The sequence below is a fragment of the Aspergillus foveolatus genome (assembly GCF_047715535.1).
Source record: "Aspergillus foveolatus strain CBS 279.81 unplaced genomic scaffold BDW70scaffold_9, whole genome shotgun sequence".
NCBI lineage: Eukaryota > Fungi > Ascomycota > Eurotiomycetes > Eurotiales > Aspergillaceae > Aspergillus > Aspergillus foveolatus.
In genome coordinates, this window is record NW_027396073.1 from 306321 (window position 1) to 322814 (window position 16494).

Consider the following 16494-nt stretch of genomic DNA (forward strand, 5'->3'; position numbering starts at 1 on the left):
AACAACCACACCGTCATGAACCCAGCTAAGGGTTGATGCGGGCGCCAGTTCAATTCCCTCCTTCCAGAGTAAAATATGAACTAATTTAGGCGGCAATGGTAACCTCAACCTCAACACCAGCCTCGATGTTGATGATGATCTGCTTAACGGTCTCAGTGGGAGCGAGGAGGCTGTACATTATGATTAGTATTGTTTCCATCACTCATTTAACTCATGAAGCTCGAAGCTCCTGAGTAAGGGTCGGAGGTACATACTCGATGAGACGCTTGTGGATGCGCATCTCATACTTGTCCCAGGTCTTGGAACCCTCACCGTTGGGGGTCTTACGGGTGGAGATGTGCAGGGTCTTGGTGGGAAGACGGACGGGGCCCTTGACCTGAAGGGACTTGGAGCGGGCACGCTCGATCAGAGCAGCGCACACAGACTCGAGGGAGGCAACCTTGCGGGAGGTGAGGGTGATACGGATCTTGTGGACCTTCTATATGCAGGAAGACGGATTGTTAGCACAATATCCCTTTCGCACAGCAGAGTCGCAGTCGGCATAGACCAGCGCGACGACTTAGGAGGAATTGGCAACGTACAGGGCCCTCGCCGAAGTCCTTCTCCTGCTTGTAAGACATGTTGACGGTGAGTTGGTGAGTGAGACCGGGGTTGAGATGCTGAGGACCAGTTAGCTTGTAGTAGCGGGTGAATTGGATTGAGAAAGGACATACTGCAGACGAGGCTGGATGCCAATCAAGACCTGAACTTCGAGGCTCGGTAAGGTGATGATGGCCGTTAAGCTGAGGATGTTGCTGTCGAAGTGGATGCGATCAAAAAATCGACTTTTTCTTAATTCGGCCAATTTCTTGTGCGGAGGGATTCTTGGCGCTCGCCTATCTGGAGCTAACTTGATTAGAGTAGCTTGGTAATAATACCGTACCGTATCAGTCTTCAGGCAAATGACTCTCACCCAGGACATTCCGCGGGGTGGACTGGAGCTGAGACATATACAAAGACGTACTTACACCTGGTTTCAATAACTTGGTATAAGCAGACTGCGGCCTTCAGTCAGGCTTTGGTGTCATTAAGGCGGGGTGGTGGTGACTCAATACGAAGCCAGGCGGCACCACGACCATTTCGGACAGGTGGACTCTACCTGATTGACTCCGTCCTTGATTATACAACGAAGATGAATCATTATGACTGTGAAGGGAGATCGATATGAAAGTGACGGCCTCATCCTCCAACTTCACAATTCTTGATACGCAACCTTACAGCTCCTCACCTTGAACCGTGTTCAACATGGCGACGTTGCCGCCTTTAGCTCCACTTCCTCCACCAGAGGTGCAGAGGTCCATACACTCGGGAGAATGGGAGCTCTACCTAGATGCATGGATCCTGTTGCTTAAAGCTCGTTTAGAGACTTCGGAGTCTGAGTTCAAGGCATCGGCGCTGAACGATGAATCTGCTGTACCTTTCTTGACATCATTCTACCACCAGCTCGCCGCATCTGGAGGCCATGCTTTTCAATCTGGAGAAAAGAGTCGAGCAATAAGAAAATTCACCTTTCTCTTAACGAGGAGACTCGTTCTGGAGATTACTCCACCACCGTCGGAGCTTTTGGAATGGACTTACCTTAGTGAAATGGGGTGCTGCTATCCCTCAAGCTCGGCGCTGAAAGAGCTTCTGTCTGATGCCTGGAATAAGCATGAGAATGTGATCACGTCGAGTCTTGAGAAGGGAAAAGCCCAGATCCTCGTACAACTATCCGCCACGAACTCCGACAGCATCTCCAGAGCCATCTCCAATATCCGGCTGCTGACCGTCTTGGTGTCTTTACTCCCAGACTGTGGGCATGTCCTCATGGCCGGCTCTGACTTTTTGGATATTCTTGCGGAAACATATCAGACGCATGAATTAGAGGACATTCGCAAGTCTCTGGTTGCCAATGTCTATGTCGGCTTAACCTCGTTATTGAAGGGCACGAGGCCGAACCTTACTCTTTTGTTGGATCAATTATTTGGCCTAAAAGCCAGCATCGGCGTGGGCACTCCCAAAGTGAAGAGGGAGCCTACGCTCTTGTCAGACGTTATCTGCAGCTCAGATTTCCTATCCCGGCTCGAAAGATATTTGGTCATGCAGCCCCAGAAACGGGGACAAGATCTCGTCTCAAGCCTCCGCGCATATCAAACTGAGTCGAAATCATTCCATCACCGATATCAGAAACCAAAGAAACGAGTGAATAAAGGAAAAGGCCGAGCCTCGGATTCCTCTGTACCAGACGAGGTGCATGCTCATAGGATGTCTCTAGTCAGCCAAATTCAGGATCTCTTTCCCGATCTCGGCTCTGGCTATGTCGTGAGGCTGCTAGACCACTACGGCGACAACCCAGAAACAATCATCGCACACCTTCTCGATGCTTCCCTTCCGCCGGAACTTCAAGACCTAGACAAATCCGAACAACTTCCTCCTGTCCCCGCCACACAGCGCGATCCCCTCCCTCCGAAGCCTACACCTATTTCATTGTCACCCCCAGAGCCCCGCCGAAACGTCTTTGATAAGGACGTGGATCTCGCTGAATTGGCGCGTTCCGCTGATAACAAGGCCATCCGCTTCGGCCGCGCAAACCCCAGCCAAACAGCCGACGACATCCTAGCAGACCGCAGCAATCACGCCGCCAACAAAGCAGCCATCCTCTCTGCCCTCGCAGCCTTTGACTCCGATGACGACGAACGCGACGATACCTATGACGTCGCGGATGTCGGCGGCACCGTCGACGCCACAGACGACGGCACTGCAGAAGATCGTAAAACCTCACCAGCCGACGAACTCGATCTCACTCTCCTCCGTGCCTACAAGTCGACACCATCCCTGTTCGCACGTGATTCAGCAACGCGCCGATCTCACCCCCGTGATGCCCTCAAGCGCGAGTCTGGTCTAACAGATGAAGCCATTGAGGGCTGGGCAGTCATGCTAGATCGTGATCCCAAACGGCTTGCCAGGTTGGAGAGTAAACTAGCTCTTTCAGCTGGTGGCGGAGGCGGGCTATCACAGCCCGAAATACCATCAATATCATACCGCCGGCCTAAGAGTGATCCGGATTCTGAGAGTGCAACTGAAGGCGAGACACCGACGTCTCAAAGGCCGGAACGAAACGGCTCTGCGCGGGGCCGTGGGCGTGGGCGTGGCGGCCCTCGTGGAAGAGGACGAGGTGGTGGGAGCGGAGGAGGTCCGTCTGGAGACCAGAACTCAGCTGCTTCGCGACAGAGAAAAGAAGAGAACAAAGCGAGCCGGGCGAACCACAATCGACGGCAGCAGCGGGCTAAGAAAGTCGCAAGAGCTGGAGGAATGGTTGGATAAGCCAATATTATTATATGTTCCTAGGGGTTTCGAGCCATTGGCTATTATAATATATATGATGATCCTCTTTACTTTCCGTAGCTGCTGCTTTCGGCGGCATCGGAACACGGATATTATAGAATCCGCCCTAGTATCTTCGAACCAATCCTGAAATATATGATGCCTCATCGCTATAAATGCATATGCATTACGGACATGGTAATAAGATTCTATAGTCCCGCTTGGGAAAAGGGATCCAAGATATTGAATCAATCAGCTATATCAAAGAATCATCATAAGGACATTATATGTACATGAACACAGGATTTGCTGGCTAGCACGAAGCTGACGTGACCACTTACTACGGGCAGCATACTTGTTGCTATAGACCTAGTTCGGCGTACGTGAAAGGCCCAATATACCATAGATAACCAGTCAAGGGCAATTGCACAACGAGTCTAGTCTTGTAAAGAACATGCCACAAGCGGTGGTCTAATGGTGATTCGAGAAAACACCCTGTTGCGCACACGATTTCCTGCACTCTTCAAGAATACGAACCTGCTTCGCAATATCACCAAGTCTACCAATGACCTCTTTATTACCGTCTGTGAAAGTAAACAGCGCATATGGAATCCCCGTGTCACGGCAGAACTCTAGAACAAGCTTCTGCGTGCGGCGCAAGTTGTGGCGCGGAATGCGCGGGTATAGGTGATGGATGGCCTGGAATTGAAGACCGCCGTGGAAGAAGTCTAGCCAGGTCGGGCAGTCAACGTCCATGGTTGTGCGGAGCATCTTCTGGGGAAACGATTCCTGGACACCCAAGTCCGCAGTTGACATGGCGAAATGGGAAAGTGTAATCTGCACGTGGACGGGTGCAGTCACCATGTGAGAAATAAAAAGGAAGCTGAGACGGCTGCCCCAGGTAGGGATCGAGCAGTAGAGGACCCCGTAGCCGAACCAGATCCAAAAGAAGATTTGGCCAGCGATTTCAAACCAGCGGTGCCACCAGGCTGGCCCCTTTCGTGGTCCTTGGCCGAGGATAAGGTATTCCCAGCTTAGTCGGTATAGGTTGAAGCGGCCGAATAGGAGGATTGGGTAGTAAAGGTAATGCTGGTATTTGAGCATGAAATTGGAAAAGGCATCGAAGTACATGACGCGGTCATAGTACGTGCTTCGAAGGTTCATGAAAAAGCGATGGGATATGGCGAAAAAGGGCATATGCTCGATATCTGGATCATGTTCGGGCTCGTTGGTCACGATATGATGTACGTTGTGGCTCCTTTTCCACCATCCAAGGCTAAGCCCTCCCAGGAAATCGGCAATAAGTATGCCAATTATGCTGTCCACTTGGTAGTTGTGAGTGATGGCAATATGACCTGCATCATGTGCACTGAAAACCAATTGGTGCCAGAAACATCCCAGAAAAAAGGCAGAGACCGAGTACCACCCCAGGCGGAGGAAGAAATATGACAAGCCAGCAAACAGAGTGTATCGACAGGCCTCGATGAAGTATGAGAAATAATTGCAATCGTACAGTCCTTCCGCTTCAATCCGTTTGTTCAACTCGCGATATCTCCGTTTAATATCCTGCTGAGTTTTCGCATCTAGGGACGGATACTTGGCGGTGTCAAGGATGATTTCCTCCCGAGTGCGAGCGTCGAGGAAAAAGGGCTTGGGTTCGGATGATTCGCTGGCGGGGGTCGAGACTGAGGTTTCAGAGAACGCAGACTGTCGGCGAACTCCAGGAGCGGCGTCTACAGCATCGAAAATGGGCGATGGAGGCTGGGACTGGCCGGAAGTATCATCTTCCTCGCTGCCGGCTTTTTCGTCGTAGGGACGGAACTTCCCGCCCTGGATCGGAGGCAGAAAGTTCACCCACGGTCCCTGGATGCGGCCAATCTGGAAAGCTAACATGCGCTGACGAGCTTCTACGGAGTGTAGCCTAGTGTAGAACTCCGTTAGCTGGCTATTAGTTTGGCGGGTCGTCGGGGGCGTACGCATTGATTTCGTCCGTGGCATCCTGACCGACCATATGCTTGATAGATTTGTCTCCTCCAGGATGAAACTTGATCCATGAGTCGACCTTGAGAACGCGGTCATCAAATATGATAATATGTTTCCCAGCAGCGATTTGGCCTTCGATGTAGCGTCGGGACAGAAGCGCGTCCTTTGTATGGGATGCCATGGTGGCTTTCAAGCAATAACTAGTAAATCAGTAGTTACCCCATAGCATGCCGAACCAAAGGGTGAAAGGAAATAAAGCGATGAATAAAAGTTTAAAAACGCTCAAGGACCTAGGTAGGAGCACCAGATTAGAGAAGGTAGCTAGTACTAAGTAGAAGGAGAAACGGACTAAGCGGGGAGACTTGAAACAACGTGCGGTCGAGGATCAGACGACGATCCATCCTCCATTATTCCACTCTCCTCTCCCACCTTGCCGCAACGAGTTATACAAAGCTCCATCTCCTTTTTAGCGTCCTTGTCCTTGCCTTTCCCTCTCCTTTCCCTCCTTCATTAATTTTCCATCATACGATTCATCATGACCTCCCTTGAGGTAAACTAAACCTGCCGACCCAGCATTCCTTAGCCTCGGTCTGACTTTGTAGGATTCGCTCTCCCCGCTGATTCAAAAATGGCTTGAGTGGGACCAGGTTCGCAGAATATTTCCCGTGTGCTTAGCTCTTGACAGTCAGCTAATATCGACCAGGATCCCACCACCCGCTCGGAAATCGAGCAGCTTCGGGACACTAGGCAAGCCGCTGAGCTAGAAAAACGCCTGCGGAAGCGTGCGCATCGCTCAGACACGTACCTGAGCCCTCGCTAACATGGAACAGGCATCCAGTTTGGCACGGCCGGTTTGCGCGGCCGCATGGCTGCTGGGTTCTCATGCATGAATTCTCTAACAGTCATCCAGGCGTCGCAGGGCTTGGCCAAGTACTTGCGGGAAAACCATGGCGACCTTGTACATCGCGGGGTGGTCATCGGTCATGATGCCCGCCACAACTCAGCAAGATTCGCGGTTCTGGCTGCGAATGCTTTCATCGCCCAGGAGATTCCAGTCTGGTTCTATTCAGGGCCGGCCGTTACTCCGGCCGTACCCTTTGGCGTGACCGACATGCGTGCCCTTGCAGGTGTCATGGTCACAGCGAGTCATGTAAGTAAGCTCATCATTGGTACCGGAGCTCCGGGCTGACTATGTAACAGAACCCAGCCCAAGATAATGGTAAGCTTGCCGAGACTGCTGATTGTTCCTCCTGCTAACGGTCCCAGGCTACAAAGTGTCTGGTTCCACCTTCCAGCGTTTTAATTTTTATCCTAACATCGTTCAGTTATTTCAAGAATGGCTGCCAAATTAACTCCCCTATGGACAGAGAGATCTCTGAATCAATTGAGCGGAATCTCGAGCCATGGCCCAGCGCCTGGACTGAGTCACCAACCGGCAAATACTTCAATCCCAAAACTTACGAAGAGCTGCTTCCGCGTTACACCACTCGAGTTTGGCATTACTCTGTACGAACGATCGCTCTCTCGGCCGGGGGTAAACTAACTGTCTTAGAAATCCACCGTTCAAAACTGGAGGTACCCAAAGCCATTTGTTTACACCCCTTTGCATGGCGTCGGAGGACTGGTGCTTCCCGCTCTGTGCCGCTCATTAGGCATCACGGACTTCACGACAGTAAAGGAGCAGGCGGAACCAGACCCTGACTTCCCGACGTTACCCTTCCCAAATCCGGAGGAAAACGGAGCGCTGGATCTTGCAGTTGAGACGGCGGACCGGGAAGGTAAATCTCTTATCATTGCTAACGATCCAGATGCCGATCGATTTGCTGCAGCCGAGAAAGTCGAGTACGTATATCTCCGCTATGCCATGGTCGAGGACGAGCTAACCTAGCAGCGGCAAATGGTTTTTCTTCACTGGCAACCATATGGGAGCTCTTTTGGCGTCTCATCTTTTCGATTCGCTCGAGAATATCGACACTGACACGCGAGTTGCTGTCCTGAATTCCGCTGTTTCCTCCACAATGCTTGAGAAAATGGCAAAGGCTAAGAACATCTACTTTGAAGAATCCCTCACAGGCTTCAAGTGGATGGGAAATACATCTCGCAAACTGGAGGAGTCCGGATACTACGTTACCTTTGCATTTGAGGAGGCTCTCGGTTATATGTTCCCGGAGGTTTGTTACGACAAGGATGGGATTACGGCGGCTATGATCTTCCTCTCCGCCCAAGCCAGATGGGCCACGCAGGGTCTCACCCCTTACACTAAACTGCAACAATTATTCGCCGAATTCGGACACCATGAGACGCTTAACAATTACTTCCGCTCGCCGAATCCAGAGACAAGCATGGCGCTATTCGACGCGATTAGAGCTGGTCAGTTCAGATCAGAAATGAAGCTGGGGCCCTTCAAAATCCTTCGATGGCGAGATATGACAGAGGGTTATGATTCCGGCACGGAAGACAAGACACCCCGACTTCCCGCTGATAAGAGCAGTCAGATGCTGACCCTGTGGCTTGACCGGGACGTACGGTTCACAATTCGCGCATCAGGCACCGAAGCCAAGGTTAAATGTAAGTTTCTCACCGTGGAGCACACCCAGGGGCCAGTTCTAACAACGCATCTGCAGTCTATATTGAGAGCTGTGGCTTGTCTAAGCAACAAGCCATCGACGCTGTCTGTGATACCCTCCGGACAGTCGTCAAGGAATGGATCCAGCCTTTTGCCCCGTCGTTGACCTATAGCAAACAACTTCCCACATCATCTGGACACACTCTTCAGCTTGATTAGGGCTTCTTTTTGAGAATAATGATGCGTTGCTGGTTCCATAGCATGCCTTCTGAAAGAAAGATGATGAACAGAAAATGAAAGACTATAATCCCTCTCCCTCCCATGGAAACTCTCCTTACGGAATCCTACATGAACACTTTGCCCGACAAGTGCAATCAAGGATATATCCAGGTCAATCAAGCAAACCGATCCACGTTGCACAGCATCAGCAGTAATGAGTATTTTGCGTTGCCCCTATTCGTAATAAAAGATATACGTCAGTGAACGATGCATAGAGTTCCACTCTTTCACCACCTTCACCCCTAAAACCCTCCTCCCTTGTCATTCACTCTACAATTGCTTAGCCAATCTATTGTCTTGATGACAGTCTGTTATCCCTGCTGGCACCAATACTAAAACCTTAGCTAGAGCCCGAACGCGAGGTGCCAACATAGAACAGGACTCAACGTCCTGCCGACCCCTCGTATTTCAAAACAGTGAAGCTGAATCTGAGCCAGACACAGACACAGGCGCTGAAAATATACACACAGACACCGACAGCACTATCTCCCTACCTACGCCAACAACACCACAGCCAAGACTCTACCTGCCAATGCATCAACGCAGCCATAGTCGAGGCCGATGCCGTCGTCCAAGGCGGGTAGAGTTCACCGAGAGAAGGTGTGTATACCTTTCATTCTTCCAACGACCTATCTCCCCTATCTGCAAACCTCAAAGGCTGACCTGACCTATTCAACATGTCTAGATGGTCAAGCAATGAATGCAGACCCCCGTATCCGCATCTTCACGCTCATTCCCACTCCCACAGGCAAACTCACTCTCACGGTCATCCCCAAAAACAACCCCATTCCACTCCCCACGCGTGCCCCACGCCTTACTCCCACGATTGCTATACCTGCTTCAAGTCTTCAACACGCGACTGCGACTGCGAAGATTACGAGCTCGACCGATGCGGGGATGGCTGCCAATTCCAATCTCGATGCCAGTTACAGGATGATGTCCATACACACTGCATGTCTGGTGCAGCAAACGTGAAGATGACGGCCACCGCAGCTGCGATGGCTGGGCCTGGAGGCGGGGCGTATGCGCATGCTGCGGCGCATGGGGATCGTGATACGCATGGGCATGGGCATGGACAAGCGCAAGAGAGCCAGGACCGGAGGTATGAGCGTCATGATCATGTGCGGGTAGAAGGGTGTGGAGGGAGATGTATTCAGATTCATAGTGGTTGTGATCGTGGTGGTGAATGCTGTCCAGGGGGTCATTGTGGACATGGACATAAGCAGGAGCAGGAGATCCATTGTTGTGTTTCTGTTGGTCCGGCTGGGATGCGTCATAGTGGGCGGGGGTGTGCAGGAGATTGTGATGGAGAAATGGGCGAAAGTTGGCATCGGGAGGGATATGCATATGGGCCTCCGTTGCCGCCTAGTCTTCTGGATGGGCGGGGAGGCCGTTGTTTTAGATAATCGAGTATATTGCCCTGGACGGTAGACGGTTGTCATCGGGAAAAAACAAAGTTCAGTCTATGATCGATTTAAGTCTTTTATTCATAACTTAATACAGGGCAATCAACATAGGAAAATATGATGAGGTCAATGCTACATGGATATGGCTAGCATGGCTAGACTAGAGGATACAAGATTGTCGGTATATGATGGGGGAAACTGTTTAGAAGTGGATGGCCTTGGAATAGGTGGCCATGGCAGCCTCCTTGAATGCTTCGGCGAGGGTAGGGTGGGCGTGGCATGTCCGGGCGATATCTTCGCAGGAAGCGCCGTACTCAACGGCGAGGGTGGCCTCAGCAATCATCTCACCGGCGTTGGGGCCAATGATGTGCACACCGAGGATGCGGTCAGTCTCGGCATCGGCGATGAACTTGACCTGACCCTCAGTCTCGAGGTTGGTCTTAGCGCGAGAGTTGGCGCTGAAGGGGAAGGTACCGACACGGTACTTGATGCCGGCAGCCTTGACCTCCTGCTCGTTCTGACCAACCCAGGCGACTTCAGGGTGGGTGTACATGACGCTGGGGATGGCGCCGTAGTTGACGTGACCAACTCCCTTGGTAATGTACTCGATAGCGGCAACAGCCTCCTCCTCGGCCTTGTGGGCCAGCATAGGACCAAAGGTGCAGTCACCGATGACACGGATGTGGCTGACCTTGGTGCGGTACTCCTGGTCGATAACCAGGCGACCCCGCTCGTCCTTCTCAATACCAGCGTTCTCGAGTCCAAGACCCTCAGTGTATGGTCTGCGGCCGATGGCGACGAGAACAACATCAGCATCCAAAGTCTCCTCCTTGCCGCCCTTGGCAGACTCGACGCTGAGAGCAACAGTAGCACCGCTGTCGTCGCCCTTGGTGACCTTGGTGCCGGTCTTGAACTTGATACCCTGCTTCTGCAGAATCTTCTGGGCCTGCTTGGCGATGTCGGCGTCCATGCCGGGACCACCGATCTGGTTGAGGAATTCGACGACGGTGACCTCGGACCCGAGACGAGACCAGACAGAGGCCTATATTATCAGTACTGGAAAGAGTGTATAACGGAGAGGGAGCATACCATCTCCAGACCAATGATACCACCACCAATGACGACCATCTTCTTAGGAACTTCCTTCAGAGAAAGAGCACCAGTGCTGGTGATGATTCTCTTCTCATCAATGTTCAGGCCGGGGAAAGGAGTAGCCTCACTACCAGTGGCAATGATGATGTTCTTTCCGCGGAGAGTCTGCTCACCACCCTCAAGCAGGTTGACTTTGACGGTGTGCTCGTCAACGAGCGCACCTGTACCCTTGACGTAGTCGACGCCGTTCTTCTTGAACAAAAACTCAATGCCCTTGGTCAATCCATCGACGGAGGTGTCCTTGGCCGCCATCATCTGCTCGAGGTTCAACTTGACGTCACCGACCTCGATACCGCGCTTTTTCGTGTCATGGAGAATCTGATGGTAGAGGTGGGAGTTGTTGAGGAGCGATTTTGAAGGGATACAGCCAACGTTGAGACAAGTACCTCCAAGACGGCCACGCTTCTCGATACACGCGGTCTGTATCGGAAAGAAACAATTAGCGGATATTTCAACAGGGTCGATTGCGAGTAGAATGTCGGGCAAAAACGCACCTTCAGACCCTCCTGACCGGCTTTGATGGCAGCAACGTATCCAGCGACACCACCACCGATGATAACAACATCGTGTTCACCTATGCCGAGCGCATCACCCCGTTAGCTGTGCTCTTTCGGAAGCCCGGCCTACCTGCCTAGCGGATGTTCACGTTCTGGGTATGCTCAACCTACCGGATTCTGAGGCGTAGCCGCGAGTAGATCGGAGGATAGGGAAATAAGGAGCGGGAACAATGTGCGAGGGAACGGGACGAGCAGAGCGGACAGCAGCCCGCGGTGTCGTCCGGGGCAGAAGACTCCGGAACATGGCGAGAAGGGCGACGGAGCGGAAAGAAGAGATTTAGAGGAATTAGGAAGATCTAAAGCAAGCGATCCTCCAGGTAAGCAAATTAGGAGGAAAGGTAGAGAAACGGTTGGGGTGGTGAATCGTGATCGCGGAAAAAGGATGTTGGAGCTTGAAAAGCGCTGAGGTTCAAAATGCCAGCAGAAGCTGACGGGCCGGTATCGATACCGTTATGCTCGCGTAATCATGCAGCTACGCTCCGCGTCCATTCAATCCAGCGGATAAGTGCTTCTACAATATACTGATTGAGCTGTATAAACTACATCTGATCTAGAATATGGTACTATATGGTCTATCTCAGAATCGTAGTTGGTGCTATTTACGAGACGGAAGCTCGGTTGGTATGTAACGTCTCTTACAATGTTACTCCGTACCCGGCCAAGCGGAACTCCCCGTCGAGTGGATAAGAATAAACCCAATCGGGAAAGCTGCCCAGCTTCAATTTTAGTTGTTGAGGCACTTTCCAGTGAGAACATTCCAGTCCGCCTCTGGTTTCAGACTGAGAGAATATATACCGCACCAATAACAGGTCCTTCAGCACTGTGCGATCCGCAGCCGTGGGTATCCGCGGGTAACGCGAAACAATACTCCCGTAGAATGGCTATCATCGGCGTCTATCCTCGGGATCGGGCCTGGGCCTTCGAGACTCGTTCATTCGTGGGGGAAAGCACTGTGGTAGTAAAGCTTCTTGGACCTCTTTAAAGACAGCAGCTAATATAATCCTGATGAAGTCCCTGATGAAGTCGCTGTCCTGGTCAAAATATATGTGTTAACACGACCCACTGGCCAACCTCTGCCATATACGGCAGGTCGCTTTGATAATACTTCAACGCCCGCGAAAGGAGATGCTTTGTGTCGGATATCTCATAGACCCAGAGGTGCAAGGCGTCTCCGTTTGCACCACCCCGCTTTGCAATCGGATCAATATTGAGATCGTTTGATCAGTGTGTATTTATAGTTGATGCTCATCGAAGTTACTTCTAGTTCTTAAGACAATTAATGCACTTGACGATCTACTCATTGACATACTAAACGACACTTTGAACATCGAGACTCGTCTGCCACAGAAAACAAGACTCACCTCCCATCTGTAGGATTCCCTTGATCGAAAGACAGGTTTGGAGGTAGCCAATCCAGCGTCTTAGGTACCTCACCCGCGAAGCTCCAGCATCCTAACTTGCGAAACCTAGTTCCTGAGCTGATTCAGTGCTCGTGAAGCTGTCAAATTTGTGTTGATGTGGTCAGTCCCATTGTTCCCTGTATGGACGATTTCGAAAGCGAGATGCGAGACCTGCAAAATGCAAGAGCTGAAATCCACCTTCTCTTGTCTGGGCTTGCTCTTGTTCTGATGAAAACGGTCATCCTTGAAAAACACTCGGCTCTGCCAGGAGCAATGTTACCGACCCGAATCTCCATCTGTTGGGCATACTCATGCTTGATCGTCCTATTCTCTCAATAGCCCGGTTAGTATATGCTCGATGACGGCTCTTCCGGCGCGCTCGCACATTGCTCATGAAGAGCTCAGTTTCCGACAGAGAATGCAAATTGCTTCTTAAGCAATGACGGAAGGCAAGCGCAGCACTGGCGAAGAACATGAGTGTCGACGCAGGTCTTGCGGCTAACAAGGATCGAACGCCTTAACAATCGGTTAGAATATACCGCAGGCTGGTTGTGACTGATGCCTCTACCAGCGGAGAACTCTGCGTCCGTATGAGCACCACACAGCACTTGGGCCCTGCGTCGTGTGTGCCGTGATATCCGCCTAACCAAGAAACGCTGATGCCACGACTCTGAAAGGCTGGTCGTCACATGCCTCTCTCCTATTAAGTCGACATGTTTAGGCATGACGGCAAGAAGCAAATATGCCTGCTCTCAGCTACGTGGACAACCTGCGGACGATCGTTTCGGCTAATAAAATAAGATTACTTGCCTTAAACCAAAACATCAAGCTGTTAGTAACGACAGCTTGGCGATTCCCGGGAAGGACCTGCCGGGCGATAGACAGCATAAACAGTCTCAAATGGTTGGTTTTAGCGATGAGAACGCCGGCCTTGTGAGAGAAGCGAGAGATAGACGAAGAATGGGACAGAGCTTGCCGGGGTAGGCTTATTGAAGAAGAAGACTTCAACCACGCCATGTGGAGGCTGGGATTGACATAAGTCTTGTTTCCTCTGAAAGATATCATGGATGCTGAATATCTTCGATCTAGACTCTGGCCAAGTAAGGACAACCGAAAAGGCTGATTTGTGGACACCGCCTTCTTTGAATTGGCGTAGAATTGTGGATGCAATTATGTTGATGACTCACTATTCAGAGTACTGTATGTTCTTTCCCGACCAGGAAAGGAAAGTCGGAGTTATTCCGTTGGAGACCACAACCCCAGGATCTCCCCACAGTCCACAAAAACCCCATTCGCAAAGCCATGGAGAGGTGGGCACACACAGTCTGAACCACTCGGTCGAGGTTCACCAATCAATTTCATTCTCTCATTGTTCGTGGTCCCTACCACGGGAATTTAGCCGGGCAGCCCGTCTAAATGACCGCAAACAACCGTCGGATTGCCGATGATGGGCTCATCTTCGGCGTCGTGCGGCGATAAATCCCGTTCCTTATCCCCAGTCTTCAGGTTGTCGCGGCCGACTGTGGGGTTTTCGCACTCCGTTCATCGTCACTCTTGCCAGAAATGTAACCTCATTCGCCTGGATCAGGTCTCCATGGCTTCTTCCCGACCTTGATTCGGCTCGTCAAGAGGTCGATGTGCAGTCCTCGGGCCAGCATAAGTAGTCCTATAACCCCACACGCACCCTCACCTTTTTTCTCCCTTGCGAGCGAGCTTTATTGTAGTGGCGGATTTAGCTTCTAATATCTTCATTGTTGACACCCAACGCCCACCATGAGTGATCAAATATCCTCGTGGAATGTCGTCCACAAGTTCGAGAAGCGCGGCCTTCTCATCGCCATTAACTGCGTGGCTGCCCTGTCAATCCTTTTCTTTGGATATGACCAGGGTATGATGTCTGGAGTGAACAACTCCAAGGACTACATCGATCTCATGGGTTTTGGCTATACGGAGATGAAGGACGGCCACCCTTCCCCGGTGGTGACCAACAGTCTGCTCCAAGGCGGCATCGTCAGTGTCTATTATTTAGGCACACTCTTCGGTGCGCTGCTTGGCGGTTGGACCGGAGACAAGGTTGGCAGAATCAAGACGATTGCCTTCGGCTCAGTTTGGGCCATGTTTGGGGCTGCTCTACAGTGCTCGGCCCAGAACCACGACTGGATGATCTGCGGTAAGACCGTCATTGCCGGATCCCTGTGATTTGTTTTTTTTACTGACTTAGGTAGCGCGATTTATCAACGGAATCGGAACTGGAATGCTCAACGCGATTGTTCCCGTATGGGCGACCGAGACCGCAGAACACACGAGTCGTGGCCAGTTCATTGCAATCGAGTTCACACTGAACATCTTCGGTGTCGTGCTCGCATATTGGCTTGAATTGTAGGCGAAAGAAGGAGGCAAAATTGGACCATGCACTGACGTCTATACAGCGGCCTGTCCTTCATCGATAACGGCGCATCGCCTTTCCGCTGGCGCTTCCCGATCGCGTTCCAAATCATCTTCTTACTCGTTCTATTCGCCGCCGTTTGGTTCTTCCCGGAATCCCCACGTTGGTTGGTTAAAGTTGGTCGGGAGCAGGAGGCTCGGTATATTCTGGGTAGGCTGCGTGGCAGCAGCGGCGAAGATGCCATCCGGGCCGAGGCCGAGTTTCAGGATATTCTTAGCGTCGCAGAGGCAGAGAGGTCCATGGGTCATAGCACGTCTTACCTGGCTATGCTTTTCGGGTACAAGACCGGGAAGTTACACCTTGGTCGTCGGGTTCAACTTGTGGTATGGCTACAGATCATGCAGGAGTGGGTTGGTATTGCCGGTGTTACTGTTTGTACGTCGCCTTTGCGAAATTGCCGGGCCCAAGCTAATTGTCTTGCAGATGCCCCGACTATCTTCAGCATTGCAGGATTCGATTCCATGAAGAGTCAATGGATCAGCGGTTTAAACAACGTCTTTTACATGGTATGTCGTTCATCTCCGGTCTTGGTACAGGCGCATGCTAACAGAACAGTTTGCTACTATGATCTGCGTCTTTACTCTCGACCGAATCGGCCGTCGGTGGACTTTGTACTGGGGAGCTGCAGCCCAAGGAATCGCCATGTTCCTTGCCGGGGGTTTCTCGCGTGTTTCGATCGACGCACGCGACGCGGGCAACATGGCGCGGGCTGAATCATTCGGTGCCGCTGCAGCGTCCATGGTCTTTGTATTCACCGCGGTCTTCGGAGCCACCTGGCTCACAGTACCTTGGATCTATCCTGCGGAGATTTATCCATTAGCCGTCCGTGCAAAGGGAAATGCCTGGGGTGTTGTGGGCTGGAGCATTGGAAACGGATGGTTGGTGAGTCGTCGTGACTAAAGTATAAATTTTTGAGCACGCACTAAACTATAGCTCTACAGACCCTCCTCTGCCCTGTGATGTTTGAAGCCATCGGGGAGAAGACCCTCTACGTCTTTGCTGCCAGCAACGTGATCGCAATTCCAATGGTCTGGGCATTATACCCAGAGAGTAACCAGCGGACGCTGGAGGATATGGACCTACTATTCGCTGCTGATACGCCTTGGGTGTGGGATGCAGAGAAGACATTTGCCCGCCTCAAGGCTGAGAACCCCGGGTTTATTGAGACCGCGGCGCGGAAGAATAGCGTGCTGGATGAGGAGGCTGCCAAGTCGGTGACTCTGGCGCATCGTGAGACTGTCGCTTGACAAGTTAAGATGAGATAACTTTGATAGAGCAGGTATAATTCAAGATAACACAGCAAGAGAAAATTTTGACTTTTAAAAATTAAAAGGCCATGATCGTAGTTTGCCTTTGGCTTAGC

The 16494-nt window shown here is 51.5% G+C and overlaps 7 protein-coding genes across 7 annotated transcripts; 3 read left to right on the plus strand and 4 right to left on the minus strand.

The window, feature by feature from the left end:
- Positions 1-85: 85 nt before the first annotated feature.
- Positions 86-620, minus strand: S10a (40S ribosomal protein uS10; the record flags this gene model as incomplete). Its single annotated transcript, XM_073740354.1, has 3 exons — positions 86-170; positions 255-478; positions 582-620. The coding sequence occupies 3 exons, from the start codon at positions 618-620 to the stop codon at positions 86-88; spliced, it is 348 nt and encodes a 115-aa protein (XP_073598684.1).
- Positions 621-998: 378 nt separating this feature from the next.
- On the plus strand, positions 999-3440 carry BDW70DRAFT_130779 (ASCC2 family CUE domain-containing protein). The gene has a single exon (XM_073735873.1). The coding sequence runs from the start codon at positions 1285-1287 to the stop codon at positions 3340-3342; it is 2058 nt and encodes a 685-aa protein (XP_073598685.1). The 5' UTR covers positions 999-1284; the 3' UTR covers positions 3343-3440.
- Positions 3441-3549: 109 nt separating this feature from the next.
- BDW70DRAFT_130782 (fatty acid desaturase) lies at positions 3550-5708 on the minus strand. Its single transcript, XM_073735874.1, has 2 exons — positions 5319-5708; positions 3550-5263 (listed from the first exon to the last, which is right to left on the minus strand). The coding sequence occupies exons 1-2, from the start codon at positions 5504-5506 to the stop codon at positions 3814-3816; spliced, it is 1638 nt and encodes a 545-aa protein (XP_073598686.1). The 5' UTR covers positions 5507-5708; the 3' UTR covers positions 3550-3813.
- A 26-nt stretch (positions 5709-5734) lies between these two features.
- BDW70DRAFT_130783 (phosphoribomutase PRM15) lies at positions 5735-8292 on the plus strand. The gene is made up of 10 exons (XM_073735875.1): positions 5735-5875; positions 5928-5972; positions 6029-6107; positions 6156-6475; positions 6526-6544; positions 6592-6601; positions 6651-6831; positions 6878-7167; positions 7217-7893; positions 7950-8292. Exons 1-10 carry the CDS (start codon positions 5861-5863, stop codon positions 8108-8110), a joined length of 1797 nt encoding a protein of 598 aa, XP_073598687.1. The 5' UTR covers positions 5735-5860; the 3' UTR covers positions 8111-8292.
- Positions 8293-9010: 718 nt separating this feature from the next.
- On the minus strand, positions 9011-9517 carry BDW70DRAFT_157456 (uncharacterized protein; the record flags this gene model as incomplete). Its single annotated transcript, XM_073740355.1, has 1 exon — positions 9011-9517. One exon carries the CDS (start codon positions 9515-9517, stop codon positions 9011-9013), a length of 507 nt encoding a protein of 168 aa, XP_073598688.1.
- A 110-nt stretch (positions 9518-9627) lies between these two features.
- On the minus strand, positions 9628-11654 carry BDW70DRAFT_130786 (dihydrolipoyl dehydrogenase). Its single transcript, XM_073735876.1, has 4 exons — positions 11397-11654; positions 11223-11302; positions 10666-11148; positions 9628-10618 (listed from the first exon to the last, which is right to left on the minus strand). The coding sequence occupies exons 1-4, from the start codon at positions 11527-11529 to the stop codon at positions 9779-9781; spliced, it is 1536 nt and encodes a 511-aa protein (XP_073598689.1). The 5' UTR covers positions 11530-11654; the 3' UTR covers positions 9628-9778.
- A 2804-nt stretch (positions 11655-14458) lies between these two features.
- Positions 14459-16378, plus strand: BDW70DRAFT_148270 (putative MFS monosaccharide transporter; the record flags this gene model as incomplete). Its single annotated transcript, XM_073738844.1, has 6 exons — positions 14459-14855; positions 14911-15064; positions 15115-15510; positions 15555-15637; positions 15682-16013; positions 16073-16378. The coding sequence occupies 6 exons, from the start codon at positions 14459-14461 to the stop codon at positions 16376-16378; spliced, it is 1668 nt and encodes a 555-aa protein (XP_073598690.1).
- Between the last annotated feature and the right edge of the window lie 116 nt (positions 16379-16494).

What these genes read in the sequence shown, in the direction of transcription:
- BDW70DRAFT_130779 (XM_073735873.1), top strand. Translation starts at nt 1,285, where the DNA reads ATGGCGACGTTGCCGCCTTTAGCTCCACTTCCTCCACCAGAGGTGCAG.
- BDW70DRAFT_130786 (XM_073735876.1), bottom strand. Translation starts at nt 11,529, where the DNA reads ATGTTCCGGAGTCTTCTGCCCCGGACGACACCGCGGGCTGCTGTCCGC. An exon ending in CGGCTACGCCTCAGAATCCG is followed by an intron (nt 11,303 to 11,396) that starts GTAGGTTGAGCA and finishes CGCTCGGCATAG; the next exon opens with GTGAACACGATGTTGTTATC. An exon ending in CCGGTCAGGAGGGTCTGAAG is followed by an intron (nt 11,149 to 11,222) that starts GTGCGTTTTTGC and finishes TTTCCGATACAG; the next exon opens with ACCGCGTGTATCGAGAAGCG.
- BDW70DRAFT_130782 (XM_073735874.1), bottom strand. Translation starts at nt 5,506, where the DNA reads ATGGCATCCCATACAAAGGACGCGCTTCTGTCCCGACGCTACATCGAA. An exon ending in GCCACGGACGAAATCAATGC is followed by an intron (nt 5,264 to 5,318) that starts GTACGCCCCCGA and finishes GTTCTACACTAG; the next exon opens with GCTACACTCCGTAGAAGCTC.
- BDW70DRAFT_130783 (XM_073735875.1), top strand. An exon ending in AATGGCTTGAGTGGGACCAG is followed by an intron (nt 5,973 to 6,028) that starts GTTCGCAGAATA and finishes AATATCGACCAG; the next exon opens with GATCCCACCACCCGCTCGGA. An exon ending in CTCGAGTTTGGCATTACTCT is followed by an intron (nt 6,832 to 6,877) that starts GTACGAACGATC and finishes TAACTGTCTTAG; the next exon opens with AAATCCACCGTTCAAAACTG.